This window comes from Lagenorhynchus albirostris, chromosome X (genome assembly GCF_949774975.1).
Source record: "Lagenorhynchus albirostris chromosome X, mLagAlb1.1, whole genome shotgun sequence".
Taxonomy (NCBI): Eukaryota; Metazoa; Chordata; class Mammalia; order Artiodactyla; family Delphinidae; genus Lagenorhynchus; species Lagenorhynchus albirostris.
Genome location: NC_083116.1, coordinates 44,900,947 through 44,922,544, shown reverse-complemented (window position 1 = coordinate 44,922,544; position 21,598 = coordinate 44,900,947). Strand labels below are relative to the sequence as shown.

Genomic DNA, 21,598 nt, shown 5'->3' with positions numbered 1-21,598 from the left:
GGTAATGGATGGGTGAGAAGAGAGTTGTGAAGACTTCAATTCTATTTTGTACACTCCTGTACTGCTTGACTTTTTAATAAGTATATATAGTGTCCATAATTAAAAGTTAATAATGGCATTCCATTGTTATTATTTGGTTATTAAGATTGAAATATTTTCATATACTGGTCATTTGTACAGCTTCTTTATGAATTACCTATTTGTGCCCTTTGCATAATTTTTTAATTAATTAATTTATTTATTTTTGGCTGTGTTGGGTCTTTGTTGCTGCGCACAGTCTTTCTCTAGTTGCAGCAAGTGGGGGCTACTCTTCGTTGCAGTGCACTGGCTTCTCATTGAGGTGGCTTCTCCTGTTGCAGAGCACAGGCTCTAGGCACATGGGCTTCAGTAGTTGTGGCACGTGGGTTCAGTAGTTGTGCCTCACAGGCTCTAGAGTGCAGGCTCAGTAGTTGTGGCGCACGGGCTTCACTGCTCCGCAGCATGTGGGATCTTCCCAGACCAGGGCTCAAACCCGTGTCCCCTGCATTGGCAGGCAGATTCTTAACCACTGCACCACCAGGGAAGTCCCATAAATTTTATATTGTAGTATTTGTCTTATTGATTTGTAAGAGCTCTTTATATTTGAAGGGCATTGCTTAAATGTCCCCTTATCCAAGATGTCTTCCCTGACCTCCCAGAGAACCTTCATTCCTGGCAGAGCATGTGCCCTTTACCATTCCTTATTTTTCTACATATCACCACCTAACATATTATATATTTATTTGTTTATTATTTGTACCCATAAAAATATAAACTCAATGGGGACAGAGACTTTGTTTTGTTCACTGTTGCATCCCCAGCACTTTGAATAGTGATAAGCACACAGTAAGCACTCTATAAATATTTGTAGAAATAATAAATATAGGTTCTTTGCTATATAAATTGAAAATATTTCCTGGCTTATAGTTTATTTTTTATTTAGCTTTTGATATTTTGGGACATACAGACATTTCTAAATTTTACTTAGCCAGAGCTGCTGGTATTTTTCTTTGCATTCATTTACACTGCTTTTACGCTTCTGAAGTCCTATTCAGTTTCAAGGTTAGATGGATATTTATTTGTTTTCTTTTAATAATTGTATTATTTGAATTTTCATCTTAAAGTTTTAACTCTTTAAGCCATGTGGAATTTATTTTGACATATAGTGGGAAATTAAAACTTTTTTTAATTGTTAATCAATTACATGTCACCACTTAGTGAATAATCCTTAGTTTCCCCATTGACTTTTTAAAATGTTTAACTTCTCAGTTTGTCTCCTCAATGACAATATAAGCTATGAGGGTAGGCACTGCTTATACTTGCTCTATGTCCCTCAGAGCTGAGTACTGGCTGGTCAATAAAGAATGATCTACAAATATTTGGTGGATGGACGAATGGGTGAATATTTTCAAACCAAAATATCTTTTTGAAAAAAAGTCTAACTAATTAAACAGGAAGTCCATTCACTAAAGTCTGGAAGTAATCCACATAGAGGGCCAGGCTTTACCTAGAATAAATGAATACCCTTTAAGATCAGGGCACAATAACCACCACAGAAACTATATAACTCACGAGTAACAAAACACAATAACACCTGACACTGTACACAAGGAATTGCACAGAATTGGCCCTGCCTTCAAGGAGCCCCTGAAAAATATTCTTTAGGGGGCTTAAAAGTAAAACAGAGCTTCCCAAAAGCTCCCCTACTGACCTCTCCTTTCCCTGAAATAGCAGTTTACTCTCTGAAAGAAGTAGATTGCTTTGTTACAGATAGTGCCCCAAATCCTGCTAAATGCAATCCGCCAGCCTCCAACATGCATTGAGTTTAATAATTCTGGAATCAAATCTACTTTAAAAGAAAATCTACCTCATTTTTGATTCTCAAGAAAAACCCCAAGTGTCCCCTATATATTGATTCTGTAGGGCTCAGTTAGCCTCCTATGGCCTGAAATTTAAAAATAACAGCAAAAACAAAAATACATGTTTTTTTTGAATTCTGGATCTTTGCTGATTATCTATAGCAAACAGCAAAATAAGCAAAGCCATGGTGAACTGCCTCTCATGCCAACAAATGCTACCAAAAAAATGGACAATCACGGAAATATATTGTTAAGCATGAATAGTAGCTAAAAAATATTTATCTCTGTTGCAAGGTATTAAAATGAGAAAACTTTCAAAGTTGAAGCTTCAAGCAATTGCATTAGAAGTTGCATAATTTAGTTAGACTGACCTTAGAATGGAATAAAAAGCTGCTTATTTCCATAATGTTGGCCTTCAAAAGTATGAAAGGTTAGATAATTTATCATGATATACAAAACAGTTCTCAAGAATATCTAACTTAAAAAGGAGGTCTTGGTGACTTACAGCCCTGTGAATTTTTTGGTAGCATGATAATCAACATAATTTATACTTAAGTGAATTTGTGTTCTTCTGAAAGGTCTAGCTGGCCAGGCAAGAGAAGTGTATCTCCTACTCATCCCTAGAGCAAGTACAGACCAACTGAAGCCAGGTTAATGTACTCATTGCTGCCTTTATGACAGAACTCACATTGGACAAGGAGACCCATTTGAATAGGGAGGCTACTGACTTTTGACGTACATACAACTCACATTAGACACAGAATATCTTGCCCTCATGTAAAAGCTAAAGGGCCGTATCTATTGTGTCACCTGTCATAGCTAAGTTCCTTAGTCTCAATACCACCATTGTGGTAGCCATTGTAGCAGCCATTGTCATCATAGACTCAAACCTTAATGCAGTTATATGAAACCCTTCAAACCAATACTGCAAAATTCAAATTATACTCAGAACTGCAAAAGAACTTGGAGATCCCCTGACCCAGTCTCCTTATATGTTTGTTCCAGGATTGGTGCCGTTTGGCATCTGTTTGGATTTTTCAGAATTCTCAATGTCTTGGAGTCTGCTTTCCTAAGTAATAATAGATTTCAATAAATTAAAGCTCTTCTTTTATGAGGTTTTTAATTCTGTTTCACCTGTTTTGCTAGTGACCTCCTCCTCCCCTATCCCAGAATTATAGATTTCTAGATTATCTTTGGGAATACAGTGACTAGGGGTGACACACACATTAGGGATAACTGTCCCAATGGAGCTTTCTAGGCTCAAAGGGTGAGGAAAACAAGGTATTGCAAGTGTCACACACATATTTGACTCCAAATATGACACCATGCACAGCCACAAACCTTTGCAGTTCCGGATGAACCCTTGCAGTTCAGTTTCTCTCCACCTTCCATGATCACTTCTTGAGGGCGCTAGATGATCAGATGTGCAAACACCAAGCTTTACCAGTTTTATAAGATTTTGCTCTATCAGGCCCCTACATAGAGTTCGTGCAAAAGCAGTTTAACTTTCTTTCCATTTCAGGCATTTCCTTATTGTATTTCTTGCTGCAACAAAGCACACACCTTTTTCTGTTTCTAAAGAATTACCAGTAGAGGCAAAATTAGAAAGAGTGACCTAGAGATGTAAGGACACACATCCCATTAGCAGGCTCACAAGCCACACAAAAAATTGGTGTTTCATATATAGCATTTGAGATTTGTTTCTAAAGAGTCATAACTATCATAAATTGTTTTGCAATTAAAAATCAGGCAAAATCTCACTATGAAAAGGACATTATTTAATACTAATGCCATCCTGTTCTCTCCCCTAAGGTCTTAGGAACAAATGTTGCCATTAGCATACTCCATCACTTGAAAGTCCATACTTGAGAAAACAGAAATGCACTAATTAAAGAAATGACCAGGATGGCAAGATCAGAGTCAGTGACAGTCTTCTGAGGGCAGCATGCCTGTGTCCTCACCATGGCCTCTGTGCCTGGCAGCACAGAGAAGGGAATCAGTCTTCCAACAAGTCATTCAACATTACCTACAGCTAGATGCCTCTGCTTGTCCCTGCATTTCCAGAGCCCTGTATCCCTCAAGCATGTCAAGCTTCAAATATGAATGCTAGATTACAGGCATCTTTAGTTATAAAAAAAAAGTTGCTTAAAGGTTAAGTCAATCCCTATGAATGCAGTCTGATCTAGTCTCCCTACTCATACATCTCACTCAGAAAAGATATGGTTTTATAGCAAAGTACCTATACACATAGGCAGCCCAAACCAGATTTCCTTGAGCCAAGTGAATTAAAGAGGAAGACTTTAAATAGAATTATGCCCAAAAAAGACAGAAAGAGAAACTGAGACTCAGAAAATCATTTCCAAGGAACTGAGATTCCCTGTAAGGTTTTCTTAAGCTAGGTTGTATGCACAGCAATGTTTATTTGACTGCTTCCTACTCAGAGCTCTCAATTAAAAATAGTCCCCAGGATATCTGTCCCTGGGCTATATCAAATTGGGGTGCCCTGGACTCACATTTGGGGGATCACATCCTGCTGTGATGAGGTTTATAAGCATTCCTCAGGGAGATAACCAGCAGAGTGTCACAGTGGGGAGGGGAGCTCTGAGAAGCTAAGCTCATAGATATGTATACAATCAGGCCAGCTCATAAAGGCTCCATCACCTCAGAGGCAGAATAAGTGGGTGAGACAAGTAGATATGTCCTTTCTCTCTCTCCTCTCTCTCTCTCTCTCTCTCTCTCTCTCTCTCTCTCTCACACACACACACACACACACACACGCACACGCACACACACACACACACACACTCCCCTAAAGGGAGAGTCTGGCCTTTGTATTGAACTTATCTTCCCACCAGCTTACACAGGGAATCCATTTTGTTCAGAAGAGCAAACTACACAATCTGAGATGAAGTGCCCTTCATGCTCTGGAAATCAAATTTACAAGCAAAAATAATCCAGAAAGCAGAGACTGCCAAAACCAGTGCTGGTGGCAGTGAGGGAGAGCAGCTTGCCACAGAACAGTGGCCAGATGGGGCCCGGTGGGAGAAGCTGAAAACTGGCCACCCTGGCATTCGGAGACTTAATGGAGCATCCGAAGACTATGCACATCAAGGCAGTGCTTAAGCATCTGACATGGAGAAGCCCCAGTGCTAGTCCATGTACACTGAGCTCAAGGAGAATGCAGGCTTCACACCAAGCTTCTTGCCTGCTTCAATCCCAAATGGTCTGCTTAAAACTCAAGATAGCTGCCCCTGACACCTGTCTGTCTGTCAGTCTGTCTAACTCTCACTCTCACTTATTTTCTTTCCAAAAAGTAATTTTCTCCCTCCCCAAAGGCTGAAATTTTTTTAACATCTTTATATACTACCAAAGGCTGAATTTAAAGCAAGCTTAAGAGAGCGTTTTCATTTTCCAAAGTAATTCCCAGGCTCTACTCAATCCAGGAGACCCATATTAACTTGGGGAGCTTTTAGGACCTGGGGCTGCAAAATGAGAGCCATCTCTTTCAGAAGCAAGCTCATGAGGCTAAGACAAAACGCACCAAAAACACTCCTGATGGGTTGCTGTTCTTCCAGCTACAGACTTACAAAGAATGGATAGAGGGAGAGGAATAGAATGGGAAGAGGATAGCTGTAACCTTTAATTTTTTTAAATCTGGAGCAAATATGAAATGTTAACATTTGTTAAATCTGGGAGATATTATCTGTCTTCTCTGGACACCATGTATTTTAGATATTACATAATTACATTTTGTAATTAAGTGAGATTCAACCAGGAAGGCTAAACAGTGAGAAGTCAAGGGAATAATGAATTGGCCTACCTTTCAAAGGCTTTGTAAATCTTGCCAATGTGAGGAATTGCACTTTAAGCAAACAAGATATGTGAAAAATCCAGATTTACAAAGGAAATCGGTAAGGAGTTGATTACTCACATTACACAAGGGTTCTTTCCTTTATGAAGGAATCCGCCACAGTGTTTCTATACGGAATGCCACTACTGTGGTTAACAGGGGGTCTAATTTACAAAACAAACACTTCCTGCTGCACAACTTTTCAGGAACACAACTAAGGGCCAAAGGTATAGCCACAGGTCTTCTTGTGGAATCCAGTCAAGTTTTCTGTTACGTGACAGAAAGCACTTGGAAACTGCAACAGAGGAACTGCTATCGATCCAAAGGGACCCAGTTTGGCCCCAAATGATGTGTGCCTGGGCAACTCATCTGCCTTCTCTGCAACTCCATTTTCATGATTATAGAGTAGAAATACTGGTCCCTTCTGACACCTCTTCCAGGAGTGCTGTGGCGCCGTGTGGTCCTAACCAGTATCCTGAATGCTGCTGAATGATGGCAAATGAGATTTCCTCATGGGACCCCAAGTTCCTAGAGCTGGCAGAGCTGTTATCCAGTTTCAGGCTGCAGTACTTTCCTCCTGGTTTTCTGGGGGGACATACGAAGGCACTAGCAGCCTGGGTACACCCACTGGAAGCAGAGTGACCCTCACCATGCAGCCCACACAAAAACCACTCCTAACTACACAACAGCCAAAGAGGAAATGTAACTTGAAGAGCATTTCCCTCTACAAACAACTGATCCTCTGGGACTTTTCACTTCAAGCCTATCAATTGTTCGAAGTAAATGAGGCTCACATTAAAGGCCAGCCAGTCACACATCAAGAAATCAAGCCTCCTCTCAGTGGGGGAAAATGGCTGCTCCAGAGCCAGCCTCCCGCCTCTTATACACAGGCCTTTTGTACAAATGGCTTCATTTACCCACATCTGAGACACTTGATCCAGCCAAGCTTGGCCTCCCCTAAGCCCTAGAAGCTGAGATACACATGCAGAGGGGTCAACATCTCAAACTCCAAGCAGACGCCTCAGATCCACTGCAGCACCATAATTGAAAGACTCCAGCTTTGCCAGGAGGTGACTTCATCCTCTTTCAGTCTTCCAATTCCGAGCAAGAAATCCCCCAACCCTACTGCTTCAGCCTCAGGGCATGGTATACCAAAGCCACAGCAAAGACTAGGGCAAGGTTAGGGGAGGAGAGGTCTGCAGCTCCTCCCACTTTATAAATCTGACTGACAGAGAAAAACCAGGTAGGGTGACTGGGACCCAAAGCAAGTGGTCCTCTGATAAGAGGAATTCCAAAGGCTCAGAATCCTCTATGGAAAATGTCCTGCCTCCAGTCCCCTAGGGAGAGAAATCTCAGGATCATTAGCAAGCTCTCTGGCTGAGCTCAACTTTAGTGAAGGTGTATGGGGAGAGAGGTGATCTCTAAGGTAACCAGTTAATTGCCAATAAGGAATGATAATAATAAATTAGCAAATACTAATGTAAACTAACTCAGTTCTGCAGCAGTTGCATGGAGATGACAGAGGAACAGTTTATTCTGGAACACATCTTGCAAGCGGATCCCCATGGGAAACGCACTGCTTAGACTAGATGTGAAACGGGCCAATAAGATGCAATGTAGGCAATGGGTGGCCCTAGACTGTCTCTCAGTAAAAGTGGAGCCTTTGATTTTTAAGAAAACTGGAGTGAGCCTTGAAAATACGTGGGCTGCACTGTTTTGCATTGCTTCCTTCTGAAGCCTGAGGGGTACTTTTGACCCTTAGGGATAAGACTCAGATGGTTCCAAGACCCTGTCAAAACAAGGAAATTACAATAAAATTGCTTCCTGAAGCGTTTGTTGGTTTGTTTTAATTGGAGGGGGTGATTTGTGTCATTACCTTGCTATCCTAACCAGCCTCATTGTACCTATTAATTTTCTAGTGACTTCTGAACCTGACACCTGATAGGTTTGTGGCTGCTTTTCTAGCTCCTTAGCTCAGAGTTTCACTCAGATCACTGCAAATCCCTAACTTTTAAAACTCTTTTTAGGGACCAAAGCATGCTATTTCTTTCTTATTTTTCTTCAAAGCCTAACTGATGTTTTAGTTTCATTATTTGCACTAAGATAACACGCACTGAGACTTTCAGTAGGATAATTGGAAGCATTCAATTTGGTCTGCCACATACATCCTTGTCCTGCAAACTCATCCACTGCTACCGCGCTGCTACTTATGAAACTGCTCCGTGAGTGACCATAGCAGACCACGCACACACCCTGAGGATGTCTTATATCAAAGATGTTACAGTTTGCTAGTGAAAGAAGGAAAAATAAAAAGAGAGAGCTCAAGATGGAGTCTGAAACCAAAATTAAATCCCTATGCACCCTATGACTAGAATTCTGGAAGCTCTTGCCCACTATCACTCTCTTAGAATTGTCAGCTCTGAAACATTCAATATTTAAAAACTCAAATTAAAAATATCTCACCAAAGAGACTAGATGTTTGGCCATTTCACCCCTCCTGAAGGCAGGAAGAGGTCCCACCCAAGTCTCCATTACCAGCAGAAGAAATGAGTTTCATTTTCTTCCTTCAACAATGACCATGGCCTGGGTGACAAAAAGGGTAATGCAGGAATGCTGATGTACAAAGTAGTAATACTTTGTAGCATACAGAGACACCCAGAAGGCATGCCACCATTCCATAAGATTGGAAGAAAAATTATTTGCCGTACTGAGGAGGCTCTAAAAAAACTGGACTAGGGCTTCCCTGGTGGCGCAGTGATAGAGAGTCCGCCTGCCCATGCAGGGGACATGGGTTCGTGCCCCGGTCCGGGAAGATCCCACATGCCGCGGAGCGGCTGGACCCGTGAGCCATGGCCGCTGAGCCTGCGCGTCCGGAGCCTGCGCTCCGCAATGGGAGAGGCCACAACAGTGAGAGGCCCGTGTATCGAAAAATTAATAATAATAAAAAAAACTGGACTAAGTTTAGAAAAATCTTAGCAAACTGGCAAAACTACTTACTTTCTTCTCCATTATCTATTTTTTCAACCTCCTTTCCCCTCTCTTCACTATCCCCCCACCCCATACACCCATATGCATGTGCACACACACACACACATTCACTTACATATACACTAAATCTATGGACTAAATAAACCAGGATGCCAAAGAATGCAAATCTCACCTTCAATTTAAAATATTTAAGAGATACTTGACATCACTAATCCTACAAAAGTCTTCTGTAAACAGCAAAAGCATCCTCCACGTTCCCTCATCAAATTTGTGTACAAAACCACAAAATCCACACAGCTGACCTCCTGACCAACATCAGAGGACAGGTAAATGAAGACAAAGAATTCCAGGCAAGGGCTTCCCTGGTGGCGCAGTGGTTGAGAGTCCACCTGCCGATGCAGGGGACCCGGGTTCGTGCCCCGGTCTGGGAAGATCCCACATGCCGCGGAGCGGCTAGGCCCGTGAGCCATGGCCACTGAGCCTGCGCATCCGGAGCCTGTGCTCCACAATGGGAGAGGCCACAACAGTGAGAGGCCCGCGTACCGCAAAAAAAAAACAAACAAAAAAAGAATTCCAGACAAGATGGTCTCCATAATTCTAAAGGCTGAGTTCCAATGCAACTCATTTCTTCTGCTGGTAATTAATAGAGACTTGGGTGGGACCTCTTCCTGCCTTCAGGAGGGGTGAAATGGCCAAACATCCAGTCTCTTTGGTGAGGCATTTTTTAATTTGAGTTTTTTAATATTGAATGTTTCAGTGCTCCATTCCCTTTGCCTTTTCCTACCTAACTGCCTTTAAAGTCACGTTCCCTTCAGTTTCTAGAGCCAACAATATTCAAATGTGGCTAGGTCTGCACACTGATGCAAAAGTTACCCTCACATCAGCACCAAACTTGAGAGCTCAACAGTAAATCTACATATAAATGATGGCTGCGCTGCCAGGGAAGGAGTAGCAGGAGAGTACTAAGCAGGCTGCAAAGTGACTGGAGGTTAGAAACCCTTTTGTGTTGCTTACAGGGAAATCATGTGGGTGATCTTAGCTCCCCAACCAAACTATGAACTCTGAAGGCAGATGCTACATCTTATATTTATTTGGGATCCCCATGGTACCTGCCACACAGCTGAGCACACAGTGGACACTCAAACAATGTTTAGTGATTTGATTTAATGCCATGGTGATAAACTTTAAAGTGTGATGCAGCGCTGTGAGGGAAGCAATTCTCACTCCTCTGTAATGCCATTGCCAGTAAGCCCTGTAACCGACGCTGCAGCTAATGAAGGGAGTGAGTTTGTCCACAAGGTAGCCCAGCAAAGGAACCTAATGCGTAGTGACCTTTGGTCCCAGTCTGGTGAGTAAGAATGTAATATGTGCTCAGTAAAGAGATGTTCTCCTGAACTGAAATGACCTATTTACTTGTCTGTCTCCCCGTAAGCTCCCTGGGGTCAAGGATCAAGTGTTTTATTTTTGTATCCTTGGCAAGTTATACAGTGTCTGGCATGTTCTAAGTGTGCAATAAATGCTCCTGGGTTGAGTTAATGAATAAAAAAATGGTTTAATGAAATAATATAGAGAAAAATGTACATGACATAATAAGATTTAATACAGAAATTTCCACAGAATCTTATATGTATCACATGGTAGCACTTAACACTCTGTGCTATAATTGCTTAATAATTGTTGGTTTCTTAGATGGATCAATTAATTAATTAGGAAAAATATAAAGAAAAGGTAGGAAATACATTATGATATTATTATCCTAGTAATGGAGACTATCCCATTGTACCTGATAGTAGCATCTATCACTCCATACCGCAAATCACCTATTTGCTTATCTCCCTCACTAGAATGTGCATTCTTTGAGATCAGAGGACATCTTTTTCATTTCTCTAACACCAGAGCCTACAACAGAACCTTACAAAGAATAGACACACAACAAATATTAGTTGAATGTATGAATCAATCATCCCTACACCTCTACAGATTTCACTGTACCTAAGTATTCTACCTAGTCCATGTTCAAGGGCCTCTGGTATGGGAAGAAAAGAAGTGTCATTTTCTCCATGCAGGACTTTGTGACAGATGCAGGTTTAAATGGCCTGATTCATGCTCTGCTGTGAGTGAGTCTCTCTCCTTCTGAATGGGTTTGTCAGTTGAACTCTCCGGGACTGCATATTAGAAATACACAACCTCACCATGCCTAATATATGCTGTCTTGGCCCTGACTAGCCCTAGACGCTAGGTCTTTATGACTTTGTTAAATAAGAGAGTATCTTGCTTTGTGAGTCAGAGATAGGATCAGAATTCAGACTTTCAATGGCTTTTCTAAATAACTGAAGCAATACTTTGTTTAATTTTGTCCACAGGAGAATCTCAGAAAGAACACCAAGATCTCAAGTAAACCATGCAGATATAGTCATATATCTCTTGCCCCCTCAAAGCATCCCATAGACACCAGGGCTTATGTTTCTCTACTACTTTGAATTGATTGCATAGTCACCAAGCCCTCAGGATTCAATTCTTTTGTCCATCTCCACTGGCAGCAGCAGTCAGCACCTAACCCAAAACCTTGGCATTTTTTACCTCCATTATTTAAAAGTCCAGTATGAATACGGTAACCGCACCACTTTGTAGATCTTCTCTATACAGAACCAGCCTAAATTCCTCTTTGGTTATAAGTGCCTAGGGAGTTACACTCAGGTATGCAGGCCATTACAATAGTCACTCTTCAATTATTGTCTGGTGAAGAGACCTACGATTCAGGGGGTACCTATGTGTCAGTCCCCTTACATTACATAATGCCATATTATTCCTTGGACCAACCTTGCATGACAGATGTACCCATTTTGTAGATGAGGAAACAGAGATTCAGAGGGATACCATAGCAAGACATGTCCCCCAGATTCAAAATCATGGTCTATCTGATTCCACTACATAGCACTACCTCTCCCTCTCCGTTGTTGAACTCTTGGTGGTCCATGAGTAGTCCTCCAGAAAGTCTATGGTCTAGTCCCTAGTAGTATCCACTGACATTCATAATTATAACTGAGCCTACCTAGCATAATACTGGATTTTCAATAAATCCTTACTTATAGATTGACAATATTGGTGTCTCTGTTGCTAGAAGAAAATCATCAGTTTCTAAGGAAAAGCACTGCTTTTTGGCCCCATTAATTCTGATGAGAAATATTTTTCAGGAACTAGGAGGAGCAGTCAATAAAAGTGATCCTAAAACCCTTTGCCCTATGAAATTGATATAAATACTATCAGGCCATTTTATATGCATCCCAGCCCAGGTATGTTAGGCTGAATTATTTCTGAGGCAGGGAAGTGTCACTGAAACAGCACTCGCCAGAATTATAGAGCCCTGCAATCTAGTCCTTCCTCTCTCTCTCTCTTGATATCCCTGCCCAGTGAGTCTGAACAAGTCCCTTAGCATCTCTGGACCTCCTTTCATCATCTGCTGAAGGGCAACCTATTAAGATACCTGACTGTAAGGATCAAAGAAGACAAAGGTTGTGAAGTGCTCTCCAAGTATGTAGTATTCCTTTCATTAGTGGCCTGGAAGAGGGCATATGCCTCCCAGTGCATTAAATTTCCAACCAAAGAGGGACTTAAGCAATTCAAGGAAAAATGAAATTAACTTAAGAGCTGTTATTTATAGCCTTCCACCCAGCCACCAACCTACCATCATCCACGTTACTACCCTGAAAAATTTCAATAGACAGCAAACACCGGACCACGTAGTGTCTAAAAAAAAAAATGCTTCCATTTGAAAACATTCATTCCTGGTAAAGAGAAACAGAGCTAACTCAAATACATAGTTAATTCCTGAAATTTTCATTATTAGTGACAGTTTCAACCTCCTCATTTGTCAAATGTCACCATAAGAACTATTAAGAAACAGCAATGTGGCTTTTTTATATTTTTGTTTGCCTCCCTTTAACCGGCCCATCCATATTCTCAGCAAAGCACGTATATGACCAAAGAAAAAGCAAAAGGGGGCTTCAGAAGGCTGAATCACTCTCACACTAGGAAACTGGCCCCCGAGCATTCTAGGGCTCATCTATCTTTAAGACTACTTGTTGATTCTTAGCCACTTTAACTGTTGTACTGGTACAACAGGCTGGCAAGCGTACTGTATTTGCAACAGGTGGTACAATTCATATTACGCCAAAATACCATATAGGTATTTCAAAGGCTCAGACCTTGAGCTCCTACTCCCAACATCCACCCCTACAAAGGCTCAATATGTTGGGTTACCCTCTGCCCCAAGAAGCACTGGTAGCAAACCCTGACTTTGGAAATGGGCTTAGGCAGAGAAGTTCTCCCACCCCTGCCAGGGAATGTGCCACCATAGAGGCTGATGGGGTCCAGCGAGCAGCATGGGAAAGAGGCCTGGGAGGACCTCACAGAGCTGCTTAGCTGCACTCACCTCGGGCAGAGGCACACCGTTGATGATCAGGTCTGGTTGCTGGGGGCCCTGGCTGTTGAAAGAGTGATGGTAGATGTGGTTGGCGCTGGTATTGCGGGTATTCTGGTTCTCCACATTCAAGAAAGTGCTCTCAGAGCGGCGGCAGCCCAGAGGAAGGGTCTGCTGGTGGTAGTCGAAATAGTTGAGGGACGAGGTCAGGGAGGAGCAACTGACAACGTTCATCTTGTCTGTCTCCTCCACATCCCGGGGTACCAGGCGGATGTCATTCTTATTGATTTTTTTCTTCTTGCTTGATTTCTTTTGATGCCCATAGGAGTACTCAGCGATTCTATGTGACAGAAAAGGCAGCATGTATCGCTAACGCCCTCCCAAACCACGCATCGATTAATAAACATTAAGCACCCCAGAGGGTTGCACCCCATCTCCGCTCCAGCTTCTTATTCTGGTGCATTACATCATCAGGTTTCTCCCTGTGCTTTCTACATGTGAAACCAAGCTGAGGGCTGTAAAGTTTTTATATTAAACATAGTAACTTCCCACTACCCCTCCCCAAAGTTTCTATACTTTAGATTTGGAATTCCTCATTGTGAGTGACCATTTAACAAGGGTGTGGGGACGGGGAAAGTTGAGCCTATGGGAGAGAAAGCATGAAAATGCTCAAATCAGGAGCTTTTCTGGAAGCCAAAGGAACTCCTGGGTGAAATAAGAAGCTAGTTCTAATTTAACAGAAGAGGAGATAGAAAGAAGTAAAAACTAATCCCCTTTCCAGTTCCTCCAAGCAATTGCCATGTGACGAACACCCTCAATCAGGTTCCTTGGTGATAGAACTGATCGATTTTGAACGGGAGCAAATCAGACCCTGTCCTTTGACAAATTCTCAGCTCCTCTCCTCCACACCCTCGTTCCCACTGCCCTAGCCCTGCTCCCCCCTACTCCCCACCCCACCCCCACCTCTCCTCAGGAAATCTGATAGCCAAACCCATTTGAACGAGGGGAAAAGACTTTTTACCTCTTTCCCCTTAGGCTCACTTTCTCCTCAGCCTTTTTGTCTTGCTCCTTGCTAATGGGAGAAACCAAGATGCAATGCAGACACTTGCTGTTTTGTCCTTTTTTAAAACAGCCGAGGAGACAAATGATGGTTAAACAATTACTGCAAAGGAATTTAAAGGTTAGTGCATTCAGCATCCCTCTCCATTCAGGTGTACCTACAAGCAGCTGTGCTGGAACATAAAGAGCTCAATTTAATTAACACTGACACAGACCCAGCAACGCGCACCAAAGACACCAAGCATTAAGAGACTTGTCAAAAGAAATACATTTAAATGTAGCCAGATTCTCAAAGTCATTTATTACTTTGCACACAATGATTCAGCTTATTGTCTGGAAATTCCATTTCTGAGCAATAATCAGCAAAACAATAGGGTTAATAAATAATACAGGTTGATCTTTACAAGGGAAAGACTGTGCCTGTATTCTCCCTCGACAAAGCTAATTGTCTGAATACAAAAAGGGAGCCCAATTCAAACAGCAAGTGCAGATCATCTCGCAAGTATCATAAACGAATGCATTTCAGGAAGAGGCTCTGCAGAGGCTGAGAACAAGAAACCTCTGCTTAATACACGGAAAGACAAGCTCTTAAACTTTAGGTTTCTAAAAAGTGATCAGACCAGGAGATTGCCTATCTCCAGAGGCACATTCTTGCTATGTCCCAGGGATCTTCCTAGAGCTGAGCAGTTGCCTTCCCCTCACCCTTTCTCTCTGTGCTCAGGCAGACTTGCAGTGAGGGCAAGCTGATGCTATTGGGGCTTGGGAGCAGATAAAATCCCAAAGACCCCAGGACTGGGGTTGATTTTCTTTTCTAATCGTTTAGAATCAATGAGAAGTTCTAATCATTTTGTTTACCCACGATGGGTAAGTTTGGCAATGCCCCGTCCAATTATTCAGCTGAGGCATTCATTGCACAGCCCTTTCTGTATCGAGCAATTATTTAATTAAACTGTACTTCATTAATCCCAAACCAGCGCAGGAAACAGAGCTCTTTACAAAATACACATATGAGTGAAGTTGGAGAGCACTGAGATTCACTTTTTTGTTTTTTTTTCTTTTCATTTCAAATGCTCTCCTCCCTGTTTAATGATCTCCCTGGCAAGCTCTCAGAAAGAGCTCTCACTTTGAGTCATACATCACCAAGAGGTGGCAAAGCCTTCAATATCTTTATTTCAACCTGATTTCTTTTCATCAAGGAAAGGGTCTTATGCATTTACTTTATGCTGAGGAAATGGCTTAAGAGTCCCCTCTATCATTATCTCCATATAAATAAAATTTTATAGACTCCTCATTTTTCTCCTATAAAAAATGCCACTGGCAGTCACAGGTTTCAAAGGTAAGAGTAATATTAATTTCCATTTCTCCCATCTGAAATGACTCGGAGCTGAAGGAAAGAAAAGTCATGGCCATTTCACTAGCAACAGGATTAAAGCATTTATGAGGCATTGCAGCTGCTCTTTTATGGCACCTGATTGATATTCATGTGTGGTTAGCATTTGTCTACTAACTTGTGTAACGCAGAGAATAGTAAAAGGGAAACAATAATTGCATGGCTGTTACATATTCAGGGGGCTCTGATTCACAGAAGTGTGCATTTCAGTTGATGTCAAATACAAATTGGACCTACAGGAACATATTTTGACTGATTAACATGCAAGCACAGATGGCACAAAAGACACACTGGATGTGTAGGTGTGTTGAAAGCACACACACACCTTGGTTGGAAATAGCAGCATCATTCATTTTCAGCAAACTAAAGAAACAACTTTTTTTTTCAACCGTTTCAATGAGACACTGCTGAAAAAAAATTACATGTATTATCCTAAATTGGATATTGTAAGGAAGGGCTTCAGTAAGACCCTCCAAAGTGCTTATCAGGAAATCTTTTTCTAAAAAAATTACTACGTGTCATTCCAGTTTCCACATTTCTATTCCCCCTCCCTCCCTCCCTCTCTCTCTCTCTCTCTCTATCTCCCTCCCTCCCTCCCTCCTTCCCCCACCTCCCTCTCTCTCAGGCATACCACACACATATTCTGCACACATTTCAAGGGAAACTGTAACACCACAGCCCATAGTGACATCCACTGGTAAGGACCAGCTCTTAGGGCCACAGCAGAGTTCCACATTAGAGGAAAGAACCATCAACTCCAGAAGATTGCTACTTTTAGTGAAACATCTGGATGCAAAAGTCCTGTTCCTCATTGGGATGTTTGGTCTCTACCCAATAACCAGATATTTGAAAACATATAGATGACTAGTAGAATCTCACTTCACATAGCCAGATGTTTGGGGACTGGATACAAAATAAGCCAAGAACACACTAAAAAACTCTAATCGCCTGCTTCCCCACACACTTCTGTTCTCTCTTCCCCCAACTTTGTTTCCTACCTTAGACTCCCACTCACAGGCTTTCTTCAGAGGTTCTCTCTACAACAGGACAGGGCAGCTGCCAGTACTCCCTTTCCTTTCAGTACCTGTCCCCAAAACACTACAGCCCCCAAATCAAGTTGTGGTACTTCAAGGTTCTGCTAAAAATCAATCAATCTTTCTCTCTCTCTCATATTAATTTTTTTCTGCCATAACTTCATGGAGACAGCTGTGCAAATTTTAAAATGATAATTGCTATTCTGCTCATCATCATTATGTGACAGAATCCATTCGAACAGTAAATGACTGTCTTCCAGAAAACTGTCAGTTCAAAAGAATTGATCAACTTGGGCTGACATAAACTCCCCCCTCCCTCCAAAAAGAAGCGCTGTAAGTAGGGTGCATGTATTTAAATAGGAAACAAAAGCACTGGGGTTTTCACACAGAGACACAGATACACATTATTCACCCAAGACAAAGAAGGAAAGAAAGAAAAGTTGGCTCTACCTGCAGTTGTAGGTCCGGATTTCTTTGTTGTCTCTCTTGCACTTGATCGCCACAAAGATCATAGTGACAAAGAGGATGCCAGCAATGGAGCCCAGGGCGATAATGAAAATCAAGGACAAGTTCACCGAACCCATCGACTCTTGGGCGTCGAGAGCAGGGGATAGGTAGATTAGGACGAGCGCAGAGGCGGAGAGAGATGTCTTGCCGTGGTCGTGGGCCACCACAATAAGCTCGTAGGAAGCTTTGGAGCTCTCGCTGAAGGTGCGAGTGGTTCTGACCTCGCCATTGACCTGGTCTATTTCAAAGAAGCCGCGGTCGCCCTCTGTCATGTCATAGGTGACCCGGCCATTCTCGCCCTCATCGTAGTCGTCTGCTTTGACAACGGTCACCAGGTAGCCTATGCCCGAGTTGCGGGGTATGTAGACTTCAGCGGTGCCGTTGATCAGGGGTGGGGCGGTGATGACTGGGGTATTGTCATTGACGTCGAGGATGATGACCCGAACAGTGGAGTTGCTCTGCAGCGAGGGCAGGCCGCCGTCCTTGGCCAGCACCTTGAATTCAAATGCCTTGGTCTGCTCGTGGTTGAAGGATCGCAGCGCATAGATGTCACCCGAGTTGGGGTTGATGGAGACATAGGTGAAGACAGGCATGTCCCGCACCTGCGACGGCACGATCTGGTAGGAAACACTGCCATTGAGACCCAGGTCGGGGTCTCGGGCCGACACAGAGAGCAGATAGGCACCGGGAGTGTTGTTCTCCTGCACAATGACCTGGTAGTAGGGCTTGGAGAAGTGCGGGTGGTTGTCGTTCTCGTCGGTGATGCGCACGGTAAAGGACTTGGAGCTCTGCAGCATGGGCACGCCGCTGTCGCGCGCCTGGATCGTGAGATTGTACTGGTCGTGCTGCTCGCGGTCCAGTCGTCCGTCCACCAGGATAGTGGAGAAGCTTTCATACTCCTGCAGACGAAAGGGCACGTTGCCCAGCAAACGGCACTGCACGCGCCCATTGAGGCCGGAGTCTCGATCAGACACCCGCACCAGTGCAATCACGTAGCCCGGTGGGGCGCTCTCGCTCACCTCCACCAGCTCGCTGTTGACCGACAGCAGGTTGATGACCGGCGGGTTGTCATTGGTGTCCAGAACGCTGACGGTGACCTTGCAGTGTGCCGGGATGGAGTTGGGCCCCAGGTCCTTGGCCTGCACATCCAGTTCGTACACATGGCCCTCTTCATAGTCTAGGGCACCAGTGACCGTGACCAGGCCGCTGTGCGGGTCGATCTGGAAGAGTTCTCGAGTGCGGTCGTTGACGTAGCCATAGAAGGAGTAGACCACCTGGCCATTGGTGCCTTCGTCTGGGTCACTGGCGTTGAGACGGATGACAGGCGTGTTGGGAGGTGAGTTCTCTGGCACGGTCACTAAATAGGTGGACTCGCCAAACACAGGGTTGTTGTCATTGGAGTCGGTCACCTTGATGCTGAGGCTAACAGTGCCCAGGTGCGGCGGGTCGCCGCCGTCGAGTGCAGTGATGCGAAAGCTGTAGTGCGACTGCGTCTCCCGGTCCAGACTCTTCTCCACCACGAGTTCTGCGAAGCGCGAGCCGTCGCCGCGCGTCTTGATCTCCAGGCCAAATAGCTCGTTAGGCGTGAGCTCGTACGTCTGCACGCCGAAGCTGCCCGAGTCCGGGTCATAGGCGCTGTCCAGCGGGATGCGCGTCCCAGGGCTGGCCGCCTCTGAGATCTCCAGCTCAATCTGTGCCGCCGGGAAGCTGGGCGCGTTGTCATTCAGGTCCTTGATCTCCACCTTAATCACGCAGATCTCCATTGAGCTGGACATGACCTCAAGCGAGATGATGCACTTGGGGCTCTGGCGGCACAACAAGTCACGGTCGATCTTCTGCTTGGTGACCAACAGGCCCGAGCTGGGGTTGATGTCCACCAGGTGCGGAGCGGAGTTGGACACCACACGAAAGGCAGAGGCCTGCCGTGGGTCCAGTGCAAAGCCCGCCTCGCGCGCGTCCTTGGCCACGTTGGCGATCACCGTCCCGGCGCGCTGCTCCTCTTCTACCGAGTACTTGAGGTTAATGAGGGCGGCCGCCTGTGTCCACAGTACAGCCAACAGCAGCAGCACCGGCAGCAGGAGCGACTCCATGGCTGCGCGGGGCTCTGCCTGGCCTCGCCTCTCCACACCCCTCCGAGGCCGACGCCGCCGGCGCTCCAGCTTCCCGCCGACTCGGGCCGCCTGTTGCGCGCGCCCCGGGGCCCCGGAGGCCGCCGGAGGAGTCTCGCCCAGGGCGGCCCGGCGGCGCGGGGGGGACACCCGCGCCGGCTCCAATGCTGAGGTTGCGGCGGACCGGGCGGGGGCTCGCGGGGGACCCGGGGGCTCCGGGGGGCCGAGGGAGCGCCGCGCGGCCCCGAGCCCCCTCCCTCCAGCCCGGCTACTCAGTTTTCCCCCTTCAAAGTTAGCCGGGCTCGACTGGCCGCAGCGGCGCAGGGCTGCGGGTCGGACGGCGTCTGAGCGGCCGGGTCGACGCGCTGCTGAGTCCTGACCGCGCTTGAGGCGAAGGCGGGGAGTGCAGTGAGGGTACAGCCTCTCAGGCAGTGCCCGGCCCGCCGCGGCGCACCTGCACTGGGGCTGGCTATCGCGTAGTCTGTGCACCTGGCATGCGCAAGGACCTCCCCCCAGTGCTCCTGGATCACTGCGGAGACAGGACCCGCCTGGAACGCGCCCTCCGGGGTCCGGGGGGGTCACGCTGGCCTTTTCGAGGCCTGTTGGGGAGAAAGGGGGGTCGCAGGAGGGAGTCTGAGTTGCTGTCAAGCGCCGCAGCCGCCAGAGTATCCGGCTGAGCGGGATGGCTCTCCCCGGGCCGGCAGAAGAAGGGGGAGGGGAGAGAGGCTGCCGAGACGAGAACGCGCTCCCTTGCACTGTGGTTGGCTTCAGAAGGCTTGAGGGGCGCGTGTGTCCAGGATCGGAGATGGGCACGGAGCCACCCCCACAGAGCAGTTGGACTGCGGGCGTTTTCGTCTCGAAAATCACAGTTACCAACGCAGCCCGAGCCTCCACGTCAAGTTTGCGAAAGCTGGCCGATGGCAATTTGTCCAAGAAAATAGAAGTCCGGGTCTTTCCAATGGCCCGGGGGACGGGGAATGGGGAGGAGGGGAGGCAAAGCGACAACAGTACCGGCCAGGAGAGGCGGGGCCGACGCCGCAGGTACCAGGGGCTTCTCCTCCTCCCTCAGTCTGGGCTGGGGTGTCGCTCCGAGGGCCGCCGCCGCCGCCGCCGCCGCCGCCGCCGCGGTAGGAAGCCCTCCTAGCTCAGTTGCATGTCGCTGGGGTCCGCCTCAGCAGCTGCCACGGTCGACGGTTATGTCGCCGCCAAAGTTTACTTGCGGGAGCGTCTTGATTCCATCCTCCTGGAGAGGCGCTGGCCGCGCTGCGTTGGGCTCACTCCCTCCCGGGCGCTCCAGCACTCGGAGGTCTATCTCGCAGTCTCTTTCTGTCTCGGGCTGTGGGTAAATGTGTGAGAGAAAGGAAGAGTGAGTGTGTGGTGTGGGGAGTGTGAGTGGGGAGTGTGAGCGAGCAGGGGTGGGAGGTTTCGGATCGCCGATAAATCCGCTCAGCCAGAATGCCGCGGAGCGTAACGCGCCAAGGGCCCGTGCCAGGCTAGGGACGCGGGTGCCAGTGTCCCCCGGGCAACCGGGGCATGGCGCGCGGGAGCCGTGCTACCGTCTGTGCCCGCTCGTCAGTCTACCCACTGCGCCCACCGCCGCCGCTAGTGCTGCTGCTGCTCCTGCCGATGCCGCAAACTACTGGCCGTGGAGTCTGGAGAGAGCCAGAGAAAGCCCGAGCTGCCTAGCCCGGCTACGCCAGGCGTTAGCCAATCAGCGCGCAGCCCAGCGGGCTCCGGGCTTGGGGAGGGGCCAATGCGCTGGAGGGGGCGGGGCGGGGCCAGCCGGAAACTTACACACTGGCGGGACCAAGTGGTACCCCAGCCAGCGGAGCCGCAGCAGGAGTCAGGGGAGGCCAGGCGGGCAGGCCCAGCCAGGGCAAGAAGGCAGGGTGGAGCAAGGAGAGCGGCGTGCTGGCTCTGCAACTTAGCCTCCCCAGGAACTGCGCGCCTCTCATGTTTGTAGAGATTGCAGGATTTGATTCTCTCGGCGTGTTTATCTCCCTCACATATCTTCATGTCTTGAATATAATATTCATATTCATATTTTTTTCTCCTCCTCCCCCCTCCCTCTTTGTCTCTTCGCCCTGGGTTTGTCAGTCAGTTTCTCTGTCTTTCTCTCTTCTCCTTCTCGGGTAGTGGAAGGAAGAACGGATAGGAGAAAGCGCCCCAGAGGTGGTCATTCATCCGGCTCTTGGCCGGTGACTCTTCACTTCAGCTAAGAACCACGGCAGCCATCCTCCTGGACCGTCATCCCTCTCCCTCCTTCCCCGGCAGACGCAGCACCACGCTCCCCCTCCACCCCCGGCCCAAGCAGGGCCCCTGACCCGGTTCGGTTAGCTCTTGTCTGTTGCTTGTTAATCAAATG

General features: G+C 46.3%; 1 protein-coding gene across 3 annotated transcripts in view; it reads right to left on the bottom strand.

The window, feature by feature from the left end:
- PCDH19 (protocadherin 19) overlaps positions 1-19,215 on the bottom strand; it is a 108,199-nt gene extending 88,984 nt beyond the window's left edge. For 2 of the 3 annotated variants that reach the window (XM_060138183.1, XM_060138184.1), the window contains exons 1-2: positions 17,069-19,215; positions 13,148-13,475 (exon numbers count right to left, since the gene is read on the bottom strand). In XM_060138183.1, the coding sequence (XP_059994166.1) occupies positions 13,148-13,475; positions 17,069-19,215 (2,475 nt within the window). Of the gene's footprint in view, positions 1-13,147; positions 13,476-14,156; positions 14,298-17,068 lie in introns of all 3 variants that reach the window. The other variant, XM_060138181.1, reaches the window with a different exon arrangement.
- Positions 19,216-21,598: the final 2,383 nt, after the last annotated feature.